This window comes from Littorina saxatilis, linkage group LG2 (genome assembly GCF_037325665.1).
Source record: "Littorina saxatilis isolate snail1 linkage group LG2, US_GU_Lsax_2.0, whole genome shotgun sequence".
NCBI classification, from domain to species: domain Eukaryota; kingdom Metazoa; phylum Mollusca; class Gastropoda; order Littorinimorpha; family Littorinidae; genus Littorina; species Littorina saxatilis.
Window position 1 is genome coordinate 52,145,349 of NC_090246.1, and position 21,913 is coordinate 52,167,261.

Genomic DNA, 21,913 nt, shown 5'->3' on the forward strand with positions numbered 1-21,913 from the left:
GCTAGGCGCTTTGCGCCGTCGGCTCGGCGCTTCGCGCCTTCACACCCATATCTTCACAATATACTTTTGAAAAAAACCACCCATAAAATGAACTGATCCGCCCCTGCCGCCAGGGGGGACATCCCCCTGGGCCACCACTGGCAACCCCCCCCCCCCTCTCTTCGCCTAGTCCGGCCCTGCACTTTCATTATTATTTCTTCTAAAACGTGCCTGTCAAGATACCCCGCGTACAATGTTCCATCACTCATGGCTGGTCCAAATGGTATTCGCCTTTCAACACTGGCACCGCTGTATATCTATATATATATACGACTTGTGTGTGTGTGTGTGTGTGTGTGTGTGTGTGTGTGTGTGTGTGTGTGTGTGTGTGTGTGTGTGTATGTGTTTGTTCGCCATGCACGGCCAAAGTTCTCGATGGATCTGCTTCAAATTTGGTGTCCATATTCAGATACACCCTGCACAAAATCTGGTCGATGAGATATTTCAACACGTGCTCTCAGCGCGCAGCGCTGAACCGATTTTGGTTCCACCTGAGCTACCCGGGCCCCCATACCGACACACCAAAGCCAAAGTTCTCGGTGGATCTTTTTCAAATTTGGACACCGTATTCAGCTACACCCCGGACACAATATCATCGATGAGATATTTCAACACGTGCTCTCAGCGCGCAGCGCTGAACCGATTTTGGTTTTTGTGTTCATTTCACCATTACAAGTAACTCTTCCTTATCTTCGCCAGTGTTTTGCGTTTATCTCCCTTCCTTCGTGTGGCTTCAATCCATATTCCCGTTTTTAAGTTACTATTTTTAGAATGTCACTGCGCTGTCCAGAACGCTTCCCTTGCACCCGTAAGTTGTTCTTACTGTCAAAGTGAAAAGGTCGAATCAATTTATAGCCACGCGAAAAATACACTCTCACCTATCTCTATATATTTATATATATAGATATACATATATATATATACGGCTTCTGTGTGTGTGTGTGTGTTTGTGTGTGTGTGTGTGGGCAAAAACCTGTGTATTGTAGAGTTCTGTTTGTGATTTGGTCTAGCGGCTTTTGTCTGTCTGTATGTTCTGGCATTTGAGAAGCCACAACAGATAATTTAGGGCTAAGAAATAAGCTCTAAAATTCTCAATCCCGTTTGACAGGACTTCGCCTGCAAAGGTGATTGTGATGAACCGCCACGCTGTCTGTCTCTGTCTCGCGATTCACCCCGGCGAAGCCGGGTATTCCTCCAGCCGCGATTATCTCCCTTCCTCCGTGTGGCAATGCCGGGTCCCAGGCGCAGCCTGGTATTCGGCTCTACTTCTTCCCGGTGAAGCCGGTACCCGGCGAAGCGGGTAATCATCTAGTACAGTAATACGTACCGTCGTTTCAAATACTTTTCAACTCATGTAACCCATGTGTAAAACGTGTGTCCGTACCCGTTTAATTGCACATAACACATCCACATGGAAACAAACAGCTAACAACAAAAATTAATGTGTTTTAATTGTGGCAAAACAACAGTCTGCAGGGTTAGCATCGAATTACTTCTACAGAATCTCGCTACACAGGTCTACGAACCGCATCTCTCGCTACGTCACTGAGTCGCTCATCAGTCATGTTGCCTAAATACAAGTCTTTCTGAGTCTAAGCCTGATCTAGATTGACATATTTTTTTTATCATATCTGATTAAATTGCAACAAGAATTGACATAATACCAAGGTATGTTTTATACCTCAACCTGAAAACATTTACAGCTAGGGGGTTGAGAGTAATCCAATTAAAAAAGGCCTTTGGGCAAAATTTCCTTCATAAAACTTCTTTGTAATTGTGTTTAATACTGTACATTAAAAGCACAGTAAGCCTCCCATAAACCATCACAGATACTGTCAGGCTTTTACACACACCCGTACAAACACCCTTCCATTTGAACGCTCAGCAAACGGGAACATCCTAGGTGCCCCACGTAAAGAGCGAGCAATTTTTAAAGAATTAATTTTGCAGATTGTCTCTGACACTTTTTGGACCTATCCTGAACTCAGGTCAAAAATGAGTTACTTCCCTTCGGGTCTCATTCTAAACTGGCGATAGCCGTGGACCGAAGAATGTTTTTGGACCGTGGTGCGTTTTTGCGCTAGACCTAACTTTTAAAATCTAAATAATAAATTGACAGCTTGTTACACAAACATTCTTTAATCATAAAAGAATTTTTTTTCATCAAGACAAGATCAGTACAATTCAAAATTGTGAAAGTTTAAAAAAAGAAAAGCCCGGAAGCAGGGTCACGCAAGGGTCGTAGCAGACGACGGTTTATGCATATCGCCAGTTCCTCTCAACAGTCAAAAGCCATCGCTAGAGTTCTTGTGAACCACAGCCGTTTGTTTCGTGCATAAAAACGTGCTATTGCAGATAAGCTCACATCGAGTCGCATTCAAATTACTAACTGACGACTGCATTGTGGAAAAGGGAAACTGGATCACACGGGTTCACGGTGGCTCAGGGGTAAGATAAACCACGCAAAAATAAATTCTTTGAAAATTGTTCGCTCTTTACGGAGGGCACCTAGGATGTTCTCAAGCGGTGAGTGTTTAAATGAAAGGGTGTTTGTACTGTGTGTAAAAGCCTGACCGTATCTGTGATGGTTTACGGGAGGCTTACTGTGCCTTTAACTCAACAGTAAAAACAATTAACATGTACAGCTTGAAAGTGTATTAACTGTGCCAGTGAATAATCGCATGCGAAGCCAGTTTAAACTGTTGTACAAGAAATATGATTGATTAAAATCATCAAGGGCCGAAGCTGTGTTTTAATAAAAGAAGGGGTATGGAAACATGTTTTGTTTGGGTTATATGTGTTGCAAAGTATTTTAAACGACAGTATTACTGTTTATACAGTTGTGCCTCTGTGTGTGTGTGTGTGTGTGTGTGTGTGTGTGTGTGTGTGTGTGTGTGTGTGTGTGCGCGTGTGTATGTGTGTGTGTGTGTGTGTGTGTGTGTGTGTGTGTGTGTGTGTGCTTCATTGTAAAATAACGTTCAGTACAGTTCAGTTCAGCTCGCTAAATTAGAATTCCTTGCGGCGAGAATTGCTTAAGAAACGCTTCTTCCTCGCCACACTCGCCAATTCTAGCGTCAAAGAAATAATGGAAGGGCGCTGGTTCTGTGCGACGCTTAGTTTTCGAGATAGGTGTGACTGACGAAGAACAGGACGTCACATTCCAAATAAGCACGACTATGTTGCAGGTGGAAGCCGCTGAGACTGCATTTCTTCGGGAGGTTTCCGCAAAAATAGATATTACACGATTTGCAGGAAACAGTTGAGAAGCAGACGATCTCTGAGATCTCTGTTCGTCTCGTGATAACGTTATTTTGTATGATAACGATTCACTTGCAAACTAAAGCATACAATTTGGTGTGTCAGTGGTAAATGTAAATAGAAATGTGTAATACAGACAAAGCAAACAAATAAACGTGTTTTTCTCGTGAAAATGTTGCGTTGTGCGGGTGTTTGGGTGGCCACGTGATGTACACAAAGCAAAGTGCGGGACGGACTCTGCTCTGTGCTGTAGCACTGGCAAGTTCAAAACACGAGAACAACGATTTCGTTATGCGGGTAGCCACGGGGGATGTATGTATTTTTCAAATGGTTGTAAAATAAGTCTTGTATTTATCACCGTACTCAGGCCCTTTTCTTTTTTTCGTCACACCTAAAACCGTTATTTCTTGTGAGCGACGCAGCATTAAAACGGAGGACTGGCTAAACAAGAACAGCACAAAACATTGAAAGGACGAAGGCCCATCGCCTGTGCCTGCTCTGTGATTTAGGTCAGCACGTGTTTTGCGAGGCCGAATTGTGTAACCTATGAGCAGTCACGTAGGCAGTCTCTAGTTATACGGTTTAAAGGAAAACGACATCATATGCACACAGAGTTAATTGATTTCCTACTATGTGTAATAACACACACAGAGACACACAAAACTAGGTGATTGACACAAGTGCTTACGTACGGTTAAGTTGCAAATATCGAAGTTTTAAAAGCTTACAACATGAAAATATAATTGAGAGTGTGGTGCGTCGTGTTCACATTGATATTGCCTAGCCAGTTAAGAATAAATGGCAGCGTCATTTAAAAGCCAGGGGAAATGAACAGGAAATACTTACCACACACACTTATCGTGAGACTTCCTGTATCTGCACCTGTAAAAAGAGGATCAATCAATCAATCAATATGAAGCTTATATAGCGCGTATTCCGTGGGTACAGTTCTAAGCGCTTGTCGAAGAGTTGTCAACACAGGACTAACAAAGAAACTAACATCTACAGACGGACACAAATTCTATCACACAAAGGATAGGGAAATAGATTTAGTATCATTGCATGTGTATACAATTTACATAAATAGATTGGATCAAAGGTGATGTATTTCTGGATTTTCTAAGGCATTTCGTTCAAAGGTAGGCAAGCCCTCTACCGTGGTTTGATACACCCCAGGGATGCCCAAATCTCACACATTTAACTCGCCGGCCGGGCGAGTAACTTTAAGAAATTCACTAGCCCGTCACAAATTTCTCTAACCCGGTACTTACCACACACTAAAATTGTGACTGTTAGAAACACACAAAATAGCGGTTATTCAATAGATAACCGGGCTGTGGTCAGCGATGAACAGGCTTTCCCGGTGATTTTACGGATTTGAAAATCGATAGTACCACCAAAAAGTTGTTTTGCATTTGACTAGAATTTTCACTGGCCAACTGGGGAAGCTGCCATGTTTTTAAATGTTTTATTCATTCATGTTGTTGACCGACTGATTTAGTTACTTTATTTTTGTGCTTTGAGTAACAAATACCCGTGTGACTTGGAATAATAGGCCGTGAAATGTAGGATATGCGCCGAAATGGCTGCGATCTGCTGGCCGATGTGAATGCGTGATGTATTATGTAAAAAAAATTCCATCTCACACGGCATAAATAAATCCCTGCGCCTTGAATATGTGCGCGATATAAATTGCAGAAAAAAAGAAAAAAAAATCCCTGCGCTTTAAGCTCTAATAGAACTGTACCCACGGAATACGCGCGATATAAGCCTCATATTGATTGATTGATTGTTTCTAGTAGCCCGGCGGAATTTGTACTAGCTACTGGCGGTCGGGCGGCCGATTGGGCCATCCCTGTACAGCCCGAACGTTTCGACTGTAACCTTTTCTTACAACCAGGCATTGCCTCCATTGCTGTTCACAACTTTTCATTCTCACAACCAAGTGTTGCTTCGATCAATATTTCAGAATCACATATTCGTGCAAGCAAATGTTCTTACGGCTGGTATTTTCACATCAGTGTCTTGTCACTGCTGAGCGATCTCACAACCGGTGTGTATGCAGTGCATGCAATATACTCTCAAAAGTGTTTCCATAAACGATATTTTCACAAGTATATCTTCTCCAATCAGAACATTAACACAGCCGATCAATACATTATACCAACAGCCATGCGTTCGAAAGGTTCCGTGTTCATAGATTCTATGGTGTTTTAACAGCAGTATATTTACAACACAGATTACACAAGCAATGGATATTTGCACAGCCATATATTCTCGATTTCACAACCCAAATATCTTATCAGCCCAAGTTTCCACATATATAGTTTCTTATTAGCAAGCGTTATCTCGGCTGATATTGGCAGACTCAAAACTATAGACAAAAATGAAGAACAGAACAATGTTCCATAACAACCAAGCGCTCTTGTGGGCGCTTTAATTAAACGCTATGTATTTTCACGACCTATAGTGTCTCTACGTTGGTGAAGTTAATTTGATTAACATTCACGCGTTGTTATAGAAAATGTTCCCACAGCAAATATTTTTTTGTTCTCATGTTTTTAAATGTTTTATTCATTCATGTTGTTGACCGACTGATTTAGTTATTTTATTTTTGTGCTTTGAGTAACAAAAGTATTCCTGGGCAAACGTATCGACAAGGCTTAGTCAAATACACGCGAATGTGCGTTCAGGATCACTAATCATGGAGCCATTGCAGATTTTAAGAGCGGATTGACTGTTTTTCTATCAGTACAGTATGCTTTCTTGATCGTTTGTGTATGGTATGCTTGCTTACTTGTCAAAAAATATACCGTTGGGTTGACAGAAATTCGAGGCATTTAGAAAGAGTTCATTCGATAGCACCAATCCACAGTCATAATTTCTATTGTGAGCTTTAAAATCGGGAAACCAGATATAGAAAACACATGCTTTTTTTCATTTTGAAGACTGCATGGTCAAACATACCATCTGCACACGTCTTGGTATAGTAGAAAGAACCACTCTGGGTCGCTGTGGAAGGTGTGCTGGCATAAAAATAGCACGTGCTACTGCTGAAAGTCAGGCCCTGACAGGAAGACACAGCTGAGCACATGGATTTACAGGAGTCCAGTGTCGGTATCAGCGAATGCGTTGATCCAGCTGTTCCTTTTGTTGCTGTTTGAACTTGGGAGAAACAGCAAGGTTCGCCGTTACCTGCAAGCAAAGCAGGATAGTGTTAACCTTGTCAAAATAGGGCCCAAATTGGGCACGTTTTTTGAGCATCTCCAATCCAATGTGTGAAATTATATTTAGCAGCTGACACTGCTGGGCGAAATGTTGCTTGATGAATTAAAAATAAAACAAGTCGCGTAAGGCGAAAATACAATATTTAGTCAAGTAGCTGCCATTTTTCAGCAAGACCGTATACTCGTAGCATCGTCAGTCCACCGCTCACGGCAAAGGCAGTGAAATTGACAAGAAGAGCGGGGTAGTAGTCGCGCTAAGAAGGATAGCACGCTTTTCTGTACCTCTCTTTGTTTTAACTTTCTGAGCGTGTTTTTAATCCAAACATATCATATCTATATGTTTTTGGAATCAGAAACCGACAAGGAATAAGATGAAAGTGTTTTTAAATTGATTTGGACAATTTAATTTTGATAATAATTTTTATATATTTAATTTTCAGAGCTTGTTTTTAATCCAAATATAACATATTTATATGTTTTTGGAATCAGCAAATGATGGAAAATAAGATAAACGTAAATTTGGATCGTTTTATAAATTTTTATTTTTTTTTACAATTTTCAGATTTTTAATGACCAAAGTCATTAATTAATTTTTAAGCCACCAAGCTGAAATGCAATACCGAACCCCGGGCTTCGTCGAAGATTACTTGACCAAAATTTGAACCAATTTGGTTGAAAAATGAGGGCGTGACAGTGCCGCCTCAACTTTCACGAAAAGCCGGATATGACGTCATCAAAGACATTTATCAAAAAAATGAAAAAAACGTTCGGGGATTTCATACCCAGGAACTCTCATGTCAAATTTCATAAAGATCGGTCCAGTAGTTTAGTCTGAATCGCTCTACACACACACACACACACACACACACACACACACACACACACACACACACACACACGCACGCACATACACCACGACCCTCGTTTCGATTCCCCCTCGATGTTAAAATATTTAGTCAAAACTTGACTAAATATAAAAACAGACTAAGTGCAGGTAAAAACAAGTCGCGTAAGGCGAAAATACAATATTTAGTCAAGTAGCTGTCGAACTCACAGAATGAAACTGAACGCAATGCCATTTTTTAGCAAGACCGTATACTCGTAGCATCGTCAGTCCACCGCTCATGGCAAAGGCAGTGAAATTGACAAGAAGAGCGGGGTAGTAGTTGCGCTAAGAAGGATAGCACGCTTTTCTGTACCTCTCTTTGTTTTAACTTTCTGAGCGTGTTTTTAATCCAAACATATCATATCTATATGTTTTTGGAATCAGGAACCGACAAGGAATAAGATGAAAGTGTTTTTAAATTGATTTGGACAATTTAATTTTGATAATAATTTTTATATATTTAATTTTCAGAGCTTGTTTTTAATCCGAATATAACATATTTATATGTTTTGGGAATCAGCAAATGATGGAGAATAAGATAAACGTAAATTTGGATCGTTTTATAAATTTTTATTTTTTTTTACAATTTTCCGATTTTTAATGACCAAAGTCATTAATTAATTTTTAAGCCACCAAGCTGAAATGCAATACCGAAGTCCAGGCTTCGTCGAAGATTACTTGACCAAAATTTCAACCAATTTGGTTGAAAAATGAGGGCGTGACAGTGCCGCCTCAACTTTCACGAAAAGCCGGATATGACGTCATCAAAGACATTTATCAAAAAAATGAAAAACACGTATGGGGATTTCATACCCAGGAACTCTCATGTCAAATTTCATAAAGATCGGTCCAGTAGTTTAGTCTGAATCGCTCCACACACACACACAGACACACGCACACACGCACACACGCACATACACCACGACCCTCGTTTCGATTCCCCCTCGATGTTAAAATATTTAGTCAAAACTTGACTAAATATAAAAAAGAGTTACCGAGAAAGAACAATAAGCCCATGATAGAGATAAACTAGACGATGTTTGCAGACAGGGAAAGAGATACACAAAAATATAAAAGAATGAGAACCTGTGAGAGCTAGAAATTACAAACGAATTTTGTTAAACCAAAGGAATGGATATAGATGCACAGTTAAACACACATGAATGAGATCTCTTCGATGTTTTGTGAATGTGGATATCGCATGCAAACATAATGAGTATGATCCATCGCTGTGCTTGAAAAACACTATGAGAGCCGTTTTTTAAGCTGGCAATAACAAGTAATAAATAACTTCTCATAAACTAAAATAAAAAACCCAAGAAAGGTTCTTCTTCTTCTTCTGCGTTCGTGGGCTGAAACTCCCACGTACACTCGTGTTTTTGCACAAGTGGATTTTTACGTGTATGACCGTTTTTACCCCGCCATTTAGGCAGCCATACGCCGCTTTCGCAGGAAGCATGCTGGGTATGTTCGTGTTTCTATAACCCACCGAACTCTGACATGGATTACAGGATCTTTTCCGTGCGCACATGGTCTTTTGATTGCGTGTACACACGAAGGGGGATAACGCACTAACAGGTCTGCACATACGTTGACCTGGGAGATCGGAAAAATCTCCACCTGAACCCTGCCGGGATTCGAACCCACGACCTTCCGCTTTGGAGGCCGGCGTCTTACCACCAAGCCATTGCGCCCGTCCCCCGAAAGGTTCAATTATTGGAACGTTTAATTGAGGACAAACCCAAGTTTATGACTCTTGAGTTGGAACGAATTGTCATGAAATAGCAACAACAAAAATTGGCCTGAACAATTATTCTGGCAGGATGTGGCTCACCAAAACAGTTGATCTTTGTGGCGTGCACATAATTGGCATTGGTGGAGGTGGGGGTGTCATCAGACGTGTGAATCTCGCACTTGCCAGAGGTAGAGGAGTAAGCGCGGCACTGTGGGATGTCCTTGCACAATGTTTCACAGTCCCCGGAGGACGACAAATCCACTGTGACTTGGGCCGTGGATGTTACCCGCGTGTCTTCTTTCTCCGTAAACGTGCACTCTGCAGCTGGAAAGAGAGAGAAACAGGACTGTTGTCAGTGGTTGTCCAAACGATTAGTGGCTGGAAATCTCTGAAAGGGATCCTTCAGAGCACAATCACGTTGTCTCGAGCTTATTACTGTCCTTATTCGTAATCATTCACTTCAAGAAAGACAAAGCAACAAGGTGTGTGTGTGTATATATATATACGACTTGTGTCTGTGTGTGTGTGTGTGTGTCTGTGTGTCTGTGTATCTGTGTATTTGTGTATTTGTGTATTCGCCATGCACGGCCAAAGTTCTCGATGGATCTGCTTCAAATTTGGTGGGCATATTCAGGTTGACCCGGTACAGGACACAACCTGGTCGATATTTCAACACGTGCTCTCAGCGCGCAGCGCTGAACCGATTTTGGTTCCACCTCAGCTACCCGGGCCTCCATACCGACACACCATAGCCGCTACACCACATCACAACGCCAAAGTTCTCGGTGGATCTTTTTCAAATTTGGACACCGTATTCAGCTACACCCCGGACACAATATCATCGATGAGATATTTCAACACGTGCTCTCAGCGCGCAGCGCTGAACTGATTTTGGTTTTTGTGTTCATTTCACCATTATAAGTAATTCTTCCTTATCTTCTCATCTTCTCCAGGTTTTCAGCGTTTACCTCCCTTCCTTCGTATGGTGCACTATAGTTTGAGGGAGGCATCTTCGGATATTCCCGTTCTGTTACTATTTTTAGAAGGTCACCGCAGTGTCCAGAACGTAAATTGGACCCGTAAATTATCCTCACTGTAAAAGTGCAAAGGTCGAATCAATTTATAGCCACGCGAAAAATACACTGTCATCTATCTCTCTATAGATATGGCTTCTCTGTGTTTGTGTGTGTGTGTGTGTGTGTGTGTGTGTGTGTGTTTTTATGTGAGCAACACCTGTGCATTATTCAGTTCTGTTTGTGATGTGGTCTGGCGGCTTTTGTGTAATTTTATGTACTGGCCTTCCTTTCAGAAGCCATAACAGTTCAAAAGGGCTTAGAGATAAGCTCTAACTTGCTCAGTCCTGTTTGAGTGGAGTTCGCCTCCAAAGGTGATTAACACGGTTACATTCGTCGACAAGGATGGGACTCGATATGGTCAGGAATGGCATTATGGCCACTGAATCATTTTCGTGCTGTTCCCATTCCACGAATCTGGGAGGGACCTAAGCTTGGCGGGTCCATTGTTCGGACCCGGCGAAGCCGGCGTACGGCTCTAAGTACTTCTTCCCGGCGAAGCCGGCTACCCGGCGAAGCGGGTATTCATTCTAGTATCTATATATATATACGACTTGTGTCTGTGTGTGTGTCTGTGTGTGTGTCTGTGTGTCTGTGTGTGAGTTCGCGATGCACGGCCAAAGTTCTCGATGGATCTGCTTCAAATTTGGTGGGCATATTCAGGTAGACCCGGTACAGGACACAACCTGGTCGATATTTCAACACGTGCTCTCAGCGCGCAGCGCTGAACCGATTTTGGTTCCACCTCAGCTATTTTGGTTCCACCTCAGCTACCCGGGCCCCCATACCGACACACCAAAGCCAAAGTTCTCGGTGGATCTTTTTCAAATTTGGACACCGTATTCAGCTACACTCCGGACACAATATCATCGATGAGATATTTCAACACGTGCTCTCGGCGCGCAGCGCTGAACCGAATTTGGTTTTTGTGTTCATTTCACCATTATAAGTAACTCTTCCTTATCTTCTCATCTTCTCCATGTTTTCAGCGTTTACCTCCCTTCCTTCGTATGGTGCACTATAGTATCTTCGGATATTCCCGGCGTTCTGTTACTATTTTTAGAAGGTCACCGCAGTGTCCAGAACGTAAATTGGACCCGTAAATTATCCTCACTGTAAAAGTGCAAAGGTCGAATCAATTTATAGCCACGCGAAAAATACACTGTCATCTATCTCTCTATAGATACGGCTTCTCTGTGTTTGTGTGTGTGTGTGTGTGTGTGTGTGTGTCTCTATGTGAGCAACACCTGTGCATTGTTCAGTTCTGTTTGTGATGTGGTCCCGCGGCTTTTGTGTAATTTTATGTACTGGCCTTCCTTTGAGAAGCCATAACAGTTCAAAAGGGCTTAGAGATAAGCTCTAACTTGCTCAGTCCTGTTTGAGTGGAGTTCGCCTCCAAAGGTGATTAACACGGTTACATTCGTCGACAAGGATGGGACTCGATATGGTCAGGAATGGCATTATGGCCACTGAATTATTTTCGTGCTGTTCCCATTCCACGAATCTGGGAGGGACCTAAGCTTGGCGGGTCCATTGTTCGGACCCGGCGAAGCCGGCGTACGGCTCTAAGTACTTCTTCCCGGCGAAGCCGGCTACCCGGCGAAGCGGGTATTCATTCTAGTATATATATATATATATATATATATATATATATATATATATATATATATATATATATATATATATATATCCCATGACCTCCCTTCTTTGTCTCTGTTACTTCAGTATGGGTATATATGTTGTATTTTTATAGCTCAATAAATACATCATGGACTCAAAAAAATATATGATAGTGCAGATTCCGATTTGGGCGAAGAACTACTTTGCTCCCGACCTTTGACCTCGCGCCGAACAATGTGACACATTTGTATGAAGTTCCAAAATCGTATTGCACGGCTCAGAAAACCATATCAGTTGCACGCAAAAATGAATCTCAGAACTGATCTGATGTATGAGATGCAATAAGCAAACGTTTCTTTCATTATGAAAGCAATGCAGGTGGGAAAAAACGAACATTCAACTTACAAGATAACCAGATGCTAGCGAACCAAAACAAAAACACGAGTACCCTCCCCTTGCTTCGTTAGCAGACGACTTTTGAGAATCTGTCAGACCGTCCTTACCTGGCACGGTTGGGCTTCGCTATCATCAGCTGTTTCACGTGTTTTGCGAGCAAGTCTACTCTTTTGCCTGGCTCTGCAGTAAGTCCACATTGGCGATGAAGGTATCTAAGAACTTAACATGTGTGTATTTTTCCGTAATCCAGTCATATTCTTTCAAAATGCAATCAAGCGGCGGTGACAGACTTGGGTCCTGTTTTCATCGCATCAATACCAGTTTAGGTTCATGCAAACACACTCGCAAAACAGTTTATCATGTAGATACATTTCAAATAGGGAGCAAATGGTTAAATCTACATATGTGTTCCCTAAAATTTGCTTCTCTGTCAATAAGACTAATTGTATAATAATGCGTTCGAAAAAAACAACGTGGAATCGATTCTGAATCGAGTCGAGTAAGCCAAATGGGGGCCAAACCGGTTTCCCCGTTCCGCCGACCTGAAACGCAAAAGAATTGTGCGCTTCAACTAAATGGATTTCTATACGACTTCATTACTTTCTTGCAACTTATGAACCTTTACTTAACGCTTTTAAACGGTCTGAAAGTAGTGTTACCGCGTACTTATAGATGCACTCATTCGTTTTATTTTTTCAGCGACGGTCACTTAGTTTAAGGTTGCAAAAAGGCCATGTCTCACTGAAAACACTGTTTCACACTCCACAGATCGCAAAAGTGCCGCTAGTAGTCTACACTTTGTGTTTGATGGTAGAATGGGATATACAGATTACAACACTCGTGGTTTTTTATATGGCTTGTATTTCAGTCAAGACCCAGCGGGAATATCAATCGAGAGCCACTCGCCAAAGGCTCGTGTCTCCCGATGATATTCATCCGCTGGGTCTTGACTGAAATACAAGCCATATAAAAAACCACTCGTGTTGTAACCTATACATATATATATATATATATATATATATATATATATATATATATATGTGTGTGTGTGTGTGTGTGTGTGTGTGTGTGTGTGTGTGTGTGTGTGTGTGTGTGTGTGTGTGTGCGCGCGTCCGTGCGTGTGTCTTTGTCTGTTAGAGACAAAAAGAGAGAGAGAGGGAAAACTGAAAGGAGTACATAGGAGGCTGAAGAACAAGTAGCCGGAATACATTATTAGTAGTCTGTTCAGAAACAGTCAAAATAGTAGTATAATACATTATAAAGTTGATTGTCACATGCAGGTTTTGTTACAAGAAATATAATAAGACATGTGAATAACAATTTCCCAATACCATAGTGAGAAAAGTGGAAATCTTTCTGTGACATGTTAAGCACACCCGTACAAAGATAAGAGTGATGTCATTTCCAAAAGCTGCTTCTATCTACACTTTTTTTTACACATTTTCCACAGCAAGGTGGCAGAGCAACACACACAAATAAATACAAATGAATTAAAAAAAATTTAACAAGTCGAGTAAGGCGAAATTACAACATTTAGTCATTTTGTCGCACCCACAGAATAAAACTGAACGCACTGCATTTTTTTCGCTAAGACAAAAACAGCGTCGTCAATCCACGCGGCAAGGAAGTCGCTCAATTGTCCCGTGCAACACGAAGTGAAACTGACATGCAAGAATAGCGAAATAGCGTACTGTGGAAAGCAGGGAAGCGCGCTTTTCTGTATTCTTTTTACATTTAGTCAAGTTTTAACTAAATGTTTTAACGTAGAGGGGGAATCGAGACGAGGGTCGTGGTGTATGTGTGTGTGTCTGTCTGTCTGTGCGTGTGTGTGTGTAGAGCGATTCAGACCAAACTACTGGACCGATCTTTATGAAATTTGACATGAGAGTTCCTGGGAATGATATCCCCGGATTTTTTTTTCTTTTTTTCGATAAATACCTTTGATGACGTCATATCCGGCTTTTTGTAAAAGTTGAGGCGGCACTGTCACACCCTCATTTTTCAATCAAATTGATTGAAATTTTGGCCAAGCAATCTTCGACAAAGGCCGGACTTCGGTATTGCATTTCAGCTTGGAGGCTTGAAAATTAATTAATGACTTTGGTCATTAAAAATCTAAAAATTGTACAAAAAATAATTTGTTTTTAAAACGATCCAAATTTACGTTCATCTTATTCTTCATCTTTTTATGATTCCAAAAACATATAAATATGTTATATTCGGATTAAATATAAGCTCTGAAAATTAAAAATATAAAAATTATTATTAAAATAAAATTTCCGAAATCGATTTAAAAACAATTTCATCTTAGTCCTTGTGGGTTCCTGATTCCAAAAACATATAGATGTGATATGTTTGGATTAAAAACACGCTCAGAAAGTTAACAAGTCGCGTAAGGCGAAAATACAATATTTAGTCAAGTAGCTGCCATTTTTCAGCAAGACCGTATACTCGTAGCATCGTCAGTCCACCGCTCATGGCAGCCAAAGGCAGTGAAATTGACAAGAAGAGCGGGGTAGTAGTTGCGCTAAGAAGGATAGCACGCTTTTCTGTACCTCTCTTTGTTTTAACTTTCTGAGCGTGTTTTTAATCCAAACATATCATATCTATATATTTTTGGAATCAGGAACCGACAAGGAATAAGATGAAAGTGTTTTTAAATTGATTTGGACAATTTAATTTTGATAATAATTTTTATATATTTAATTTTCAGAGCTTGTTTTTAATCCGAATATAACATATTTATATGTTTTGGGAATCAGCAAATGATGGAGAATAAGATAAACGTAAATTTGGATCGTTTTATACATTTTTATTTTTTTTTACAATTTTCAGATTTTTAATGACCAAAGTCATTAATTAATTTTTAAGCCACCAAGCTGAAATGCAATACCGAACCCCGGGCTTCGTCGAAGATTACTTGACCAAAATTTGAACCAATTTGGTTGAAAAATGAGGGCGTGACAGTGCCGCCTCAACTTTCACGAAAAGCCGGATATGACGTCATCAAAGACATTTATCCAAAAAATGAAAAAAACGTTCGGGGATTTCATACCCAGGAACTCTCATGTCAAATTTCATAAAGATCGGTCCAGTAGTTTAGTCTGAATCGCTCTACACACACACACACACACACGCACAGACAGACAGACAGACAGACACACATACACCACGACCCTCGTTTCGATTCCCCCTCGATGTTAAAATATTTAGTCAAAACTTGACTAAATATAAAAAGAATAGAGATAAAGAAAAGCGTGCTAGCCTTCTCAGCGCAACTACTACCCCGCTCTTCTTGTCAATTTTACTGCCTTTGCATCGAGCGGTGGACTGACGATGTTACGAGTATACGCTCTTGCTGTAAAAATGCAGTGAGTTCAGTTTCATTCTGTTAGTTCGACAGCTTGACTAAATGTTGTAATTTCGCCTTACGCGACTTGTTAACTTTCTGAGCTTGTCAGTTTGGAATACAGCATATTATATTTATATGTTTTTGGAATCAGGAAATGATAAGGAATAAGATGAAATCATTTTTGGATCCATTTCTTATATATTAATCGAAGCACTAATTAACCTGTTTTCGTTAATTGTGATCACATTTTAAAAGTAAATGTGACATATGTCTATATGTTTAGATTCAAAATTTGATGAAGAATACGATGCAATCAATTTTAAATTTGTTTGCGAAAAATCGATTGTAATGACAACTTTAATGAGAAAACTCATTAATTAATTTTTAAGCCTCCAAGCTGAAATGCAATACCAGAGTCCGGGCTTCGTCGAAGATTACTTGACCAAAATTTCAACCATATTGGTTGAAAAATGAGAGCGTGACAGAGCCGCCTCAACTTTCACAAAAAGCCGGATATGACGTCATCAAAGATATTTACCCAAAAACTGAAAAAAAACGTCTGGAGATATAATACTCAGGAACTCTCATGTTAAGTTTCATGAAGATCGATCCAGGAGTTTCTTAGAATTGCGTTATACACACACACACACACACATACACACATACACCACACCATCGTCTCGATTCCCCGTCTATGTAAAAACATTTAGTCAAAACTTGACTAAATGGAAAAAGCATCTATCCGCGCAACAAAAATATGCACTTACACGATCAGATTTCTAAGCTTGATTCTTAATCGGCCTACAAAATGTGAGCATTTTCTATAAGCGACAAATAAAGTATATTCTATCTAATATGCCATAAAGACAAGGATGTTTTTCTTTGACTTCATGCAAATACTGATAATAAATTCTTACAAACACTTGATTCACCAAATGAACGCGTGAAAATCGAACAGGCATGAAACATATTTTATTGTGGTCAGAATGAATACATATAATTATACATACACAAATAGAGAGATATATAAAATGTGAAAGCCAAACGTACCTCATTGAAAAGTGCAGAAATCATACACCTGGCCAAACGTCCAAGAAAAAAGGTTCCAAGCAAACAAAAGGGAGAAGGCAAAAAAGTACAAAAAAGGCGATATATCTATACGGTGTAAGCAACTCAATACTAGCAATAACAAAAATATAGGCAAACAAAAGCAAACGTTCTCGAGAGGAGGATATGGGATTCTAGAGTAAACCTGTGTCACTCGATCATTGCACGATCGTTCCGTTCCGCACCAACACTTATCCCAGTTGTTTAAATTTCGGAATAACGTTAATATTTTTAAAAATAAGCAAAAACAACACACGATGGCACGGGCGCACATACACGCACGCGAGCACGCACGCACAAAGCACGAACACGCACACATACACACACACACACACACACACACACACACACTGCACACACACACACACATACACACACACGAACACAGTCACACACACACACACACAGCCACACGAACACACACACAAACACAGACACACAGATACAGACAGACAGACAGACAGACAGACAGACAGACAGAGACACACACACACACACTTGTTTTAACAACAAAACATTGTTTTACACCATCTTGTCACGATTCATATTGCAGTCAGTGTTATTGTATCACGAGGAGTATTAAATGTGATTAGACTTATTCGTTTGTTTATTTTCGCACACCTTTTATAGTTGATGTAGTTGGATTGGTTGTTGTTGCTGAAAAGAAAATAACTTTATTTTGCAAAGTTGCAATAATGCGACACTTAGGTAAGTTATTCAATAACTAAAAAAACCATGCCTCACCAACACTTTTTCCCACAGCTGTTTTCATTTCGGAATAACGTTAAGGTTTTGAAAATAGGCATACACAACACATGCACGCACACACGCACTCACACACACGCACACACATACATACACACACACACACACACACACACACACACACACACACACACACACACACACACACACACCTGTTGTTTTCATATCAGAATTATGATTTTACATCATTATGGAATGTCACGATTTATAGTGCAGTCAGCGTGATTGTATTGCAAGGAGTATGAAATGTAAACTTGGCCAAAACATTATTGCAACAAATTTCAAACCCAAATTTAAGCATTAATCTCCGTGTCATTTTATTAACACTTTATATGCCAGAGAAGGCCGTTCACTTAACCTTCAGGATCACCATTTGGATTAAATATTTATTTTACAGGGATCACGTTACCGCCGCTCAAGTAAGGGTACCCTCAAAATCGACCAGACAAAAACGGAAGAGCCGAATGAAAAATCGACAAAAAATCACAGTAGGCAAAACGTTGCAACTTTGACATACGAGAAGGAAGTCAAACCAATTATCTACCCTGAATAGATTGTTTTGTTTTGCTACCTTGCGTATTTCGCGTGCTATGCTATTCCTACTGATGCAGGTGTCGATCGCAAGAGCGGTCAAAAACGGGACTTTTTGCGTCATTTTTTAGGGGTATCATGACAAAAAAGTCTGCACTTTAGCAATGACTTAGTGGATTGCTTTGAAACTTTCAGAATATTTTACCAACATACTAGAGATACTTCGAGCGAAATGATATTGTTACAGGTGTTTGTTAAAATGTTATGCAATTTTTCAAAAGAAGTTTTTAATTTCGTCATAGGATTGTTCGCTTGGGTCCAAAAAATGTATGACTTTGCATGTCTTTAGTAAAATGATTGATACACATACTACTAAAGTTTTATGTGCGTGTAAGTACTGACGCAAATTTGCTGGACCAGTAAACACGCTACAAAGCGATGATTCTGGTGCCACAGCGATGCACAGCCAAGCGTGACCGTAGCATGTTTTAAGAGGCACGCAGCGATAACAGCTGTAAGCGCGAAACAGCGTGAACGTTCCATTTTTATATTTAGTCAAGTTTTGACTAAATATTTTAACATCGAGGGGGAATCGAAACGAGGGTCGTGGTGTATGTGCGTGCGTGTGTGTGTGTGTGCGTGTGTGTGTGTGTGTGTAGAGCGATTCAGACTAAACTACTGGACCGATCTTTATGAAATTTGACATGAGAGTTCCTGGGTATGAAATCCCCATACGTTTTTTTCATTTTTTTGATAAATGTCTTTGATGACGTCATATCCGGCTTTTCGTGAAAGTTGAGGCGGCACTGTCACGCCCTCATTTTTCAACCAAATTGGTTGAAATTTTGGTCAAGTAATCTTCGACGAAGCCCGGACTTCGGTATTGCATTTCAGCTTGGTGGCTTAAAAATTAATTAATGACTTTGGTCATTAAAAATCTGAAAATTGTAAAAAAAAATAAAAATTTATAAAACGATCCAAATTTACGTTTATCTTATTCTCCATCATTTGCTGATTCCCAAAACATATAAATATGTTATATTCGGATTAAAAACAAGCTCTGAAAATTAAATATATACAAATTATTATCAAAATTAAATTGTCCAAATCAATTTAAAAACACTTTCATCTTATTCCTTGTTGGTTCCTGATTCCAAAAACATATAGATATGATATGTTTGGATTAAAAACACGCTCAGAAAGTTAAAACAAAGAGAGGTACAGAAAAGCGTGCTATCCTTCCTAGCGCAACTACTACCCCGCTCTTCTTGTCAATTTCACTGCCTTTGCCATGAGCGGTGGACTGACGATGCTACGAGTATACGGTCTTGCTGAAAAATGGCATTGCGTTCAGTTTCATTCTGTGAGTTCGACAGCTACTTGACTCAATATTGTATTTTCGCCTTACGCGACTTGTTTCCTCATGTGTTTGCATGACTAGCAAATTAACGCCAGCAGCTACACGCAAATGAAACTTAGACAGAATCTGTATCAATCATTCATCTGTAGATATGCAAAGTCATGAATTTTTTGGACACAAGTGAACAATCCTATGACAAGTTTAATCAATCAATTAATTCAATTAATGAGTCTTATATCGCGCATATTCCGTGGGTACAGTTCTAGGCGCTCTGCAGTGATGCCGTGTGAGATGAAATTGTATACGGCCAGTAGATTGCAGCCATTAACAACATTTTCCAAAACATTGCGTCACATCTGGATAATTAACCGTAACGATCCAAACTTTCGCACGAAGTATCTCTAGTATGTTGGTAAAATATTCTTAAAGTTTCAAAGCAATCCACCAAGTCATTGCTAAAATGTAGCGCTTTTTGACATGATACCCATACAAATTGACGTAAAACGTTCCGTTTTTGACCGCTCTTGCGATCGACACCTGCATCAGTAGGAATAGCATAGCACGCGAAATACACAAGGTAGCAAAACAAAATAATCTGTTCAGGGTAGATAATTGGTTTGAATTTCTTCTCGTACGTCAAAGTTGCAAAGTTTTGCCTATTGTGATTTTTTGTCGATTTTTCATTCGGCTCTTCTGTTTTTGTCTGGTCGATTTTGAGGGTACCCTTACTTGAGCGGCGGTCACGTGGTCCCTGTAAAAGAAATATTTAATCCAAAAGGTGATCCTGAAGGTTAAGTGAACGGCCTTCTTTGGCATATACAGTTTTAATTAAATGACACAGGAATTAATGCTTTAATTTGGGTTTGAAATTTGTTGCAATGATTTTTTGGCCAACTTTAAATGGACTTTATCGTCTGTTTATTTCCACACACCTGTTACAGTTGATGTTGTAGTTGAATCGGTTGTCGTTGCTGAAAAGATAATAACTTCATTCTGCACGGTGCAATAATGCGACACTAAGCGAAGTTATTTGGTCAAAAAGGTGTTTCCCGTACATTTATTAATCATGTTTTACATGTGTGTGTGTGTGTGTGTGTGTGTGTGTGTGTGTGTGTGTGTGTGTGTGTGTGTGTGTGTGTGTGTGTGTGCGTGCGTGCGTGCGTGCGTGTGTGTGTGCGTGCGTGCGTGCGTGCGTGCGTGCTTGTCTATTTTGTTGGTGAGTGCGTTTGTGGGTGCATATGTGTGTGCGAGCGTCACTCTGTGTGTTTATAAGTCTGTCTCTCTGTTTCTGTGTATTCACACATGTGATGTTCAGCCTGTCTGTTGCAAGCAGATAGGCTGTGTCAGTTCTTCATGTTGCTATTTTGTTGTTGTTGTGATGGCACACTTACCCGCCGTGCATGTTTTAACGGAGTGTGTTGTACTGGAGACTGCGCTGGTTGGTGGTATCACCGAGAACCAAAAGCATTGGACTAATGTCCAGTCAACGGCAACACAGCCCGCTTGGGCATCACACAGGGCTTTACAGTCGTCCAACGAACTACCAGGTACAAATTGGACTAGCGAGCCGCTTCGTTGGCCCTGTGCACCAGCAGTTTTCGTCTTGTCGGCCCATGTGCAAGCCCCTCCTGCACAGAAAATTCAAGTGTTCCAGATACAAAGGTGAGTTATACGTCGTTGTCCGAAAAAAACCACAACTATTACAATCACAACGACAGTAGCAATAACAATAACAACCACTTTATTGTCCATTAGAAATTAATTTATTTAAATTGAACATTGTCTTCGACACATCTAAATCAGTTTGAATTGAAACGATATTGACTGCCATTACGTTAAATTGAATATGACGCTCACATGTTGTGTTTTCATATCGGATAAGAAAAAAAAGCAGGCTGTGTTTGGTAAGTTGCTTCAATGCGCCATGTTATGACGTACATTTATTTGTTTTAGGTTATTTTGTGTTGATTAAGTTTCAAGTTACTCTCTCTCTCTCTCTCTCTCTCTCTCTCTCTCTCCTTTCTCTCTCTCTTCTCTCTCCCTCTCTCTCTCTTTCTCTCAGGGGCTGGATGAAAAGAAACTGTATTACGTGCGTACTCTGTATTTCAATTCCGTTCAATTTGCTCTCTCTCTCTCGCTGTCTGTCTGTCTGTCTGTCTGCCTGCCTGTCTAACTACCTATCAATCTATCTATCTCCCACCATCTCTCTTTGATTTTGGTAAAGCCATTGTTCCTGCACAAAGCACGTGAACGCCACCCCAACACACACACACACACACACACACATGCACGCACGCACACACGCACGCACGTACACACACGCACGCACACACACACACACACACACGCACGCACACACACACACACACACACACACACACACACACACACACACACACACACTAACATATGTTGAGAAAGTTTCTTACCAACACACACGATGAACGAGAAGAAAAGTACATTTGTCATGGTAAGTGTTCAGTATACATATAAATAGTCTGAAATGATATGGGAAGTTAGTAGTAGTGATCCATGGAGTGCATCTGTAACCTAAAAGGTTACTA

The 21,913-nt window shown here is 40.4% G+C and overlaps 1 protein-coding gene across 11 annotated transcripts in view; it reads right to left on the minus strand.

Moving 5' to 3' along the window:
* The window catches only part of LOC138959183 (mucin-2-like), an 88,365-nt gene that overhangs the window by 20,469 nt on the left and 45,983 nt on the right, over window positions 1-21,913 (minus strand). For 8 of the 11 annotated variants that reach the window (XR_011453649.1, XM_070330562.1, XM_070330567.1 and 5 more), the window contains 3 exons: window positions 20,741-20,977; window positions 20,282-20,320; window positions 17,315-17,350 (listed from right to left, as the gene is read on the minus strand). The exons of 1 other annotated variant lie outside the window; for it this stretch is intronic. Coding sequence is in view for 9 of the 10 variants with exons in the window: in XM_070330562.1 (XP_070186663.1) it covers window positions 17,315-17,350; window positions 20,282-20,320; window positions 20,741-20,977 (312 nt within the window). In the remaining variant the exon portion in view is untranslated. Of the gene's footprint in view, window positions 1-4,143; window positions 4,180-6,264; window positions 6,493-9,244; window positions 9,470-17,314; window positions 17,351-20,281; window positions 20,321-20,740; window positions 20,978-21,913 lie in introns of all 11 variants that reach the window. 2 more of the 11 variants (XM_070330569.1, XM_070330566.1) reach the window with 2 other exon arrangements.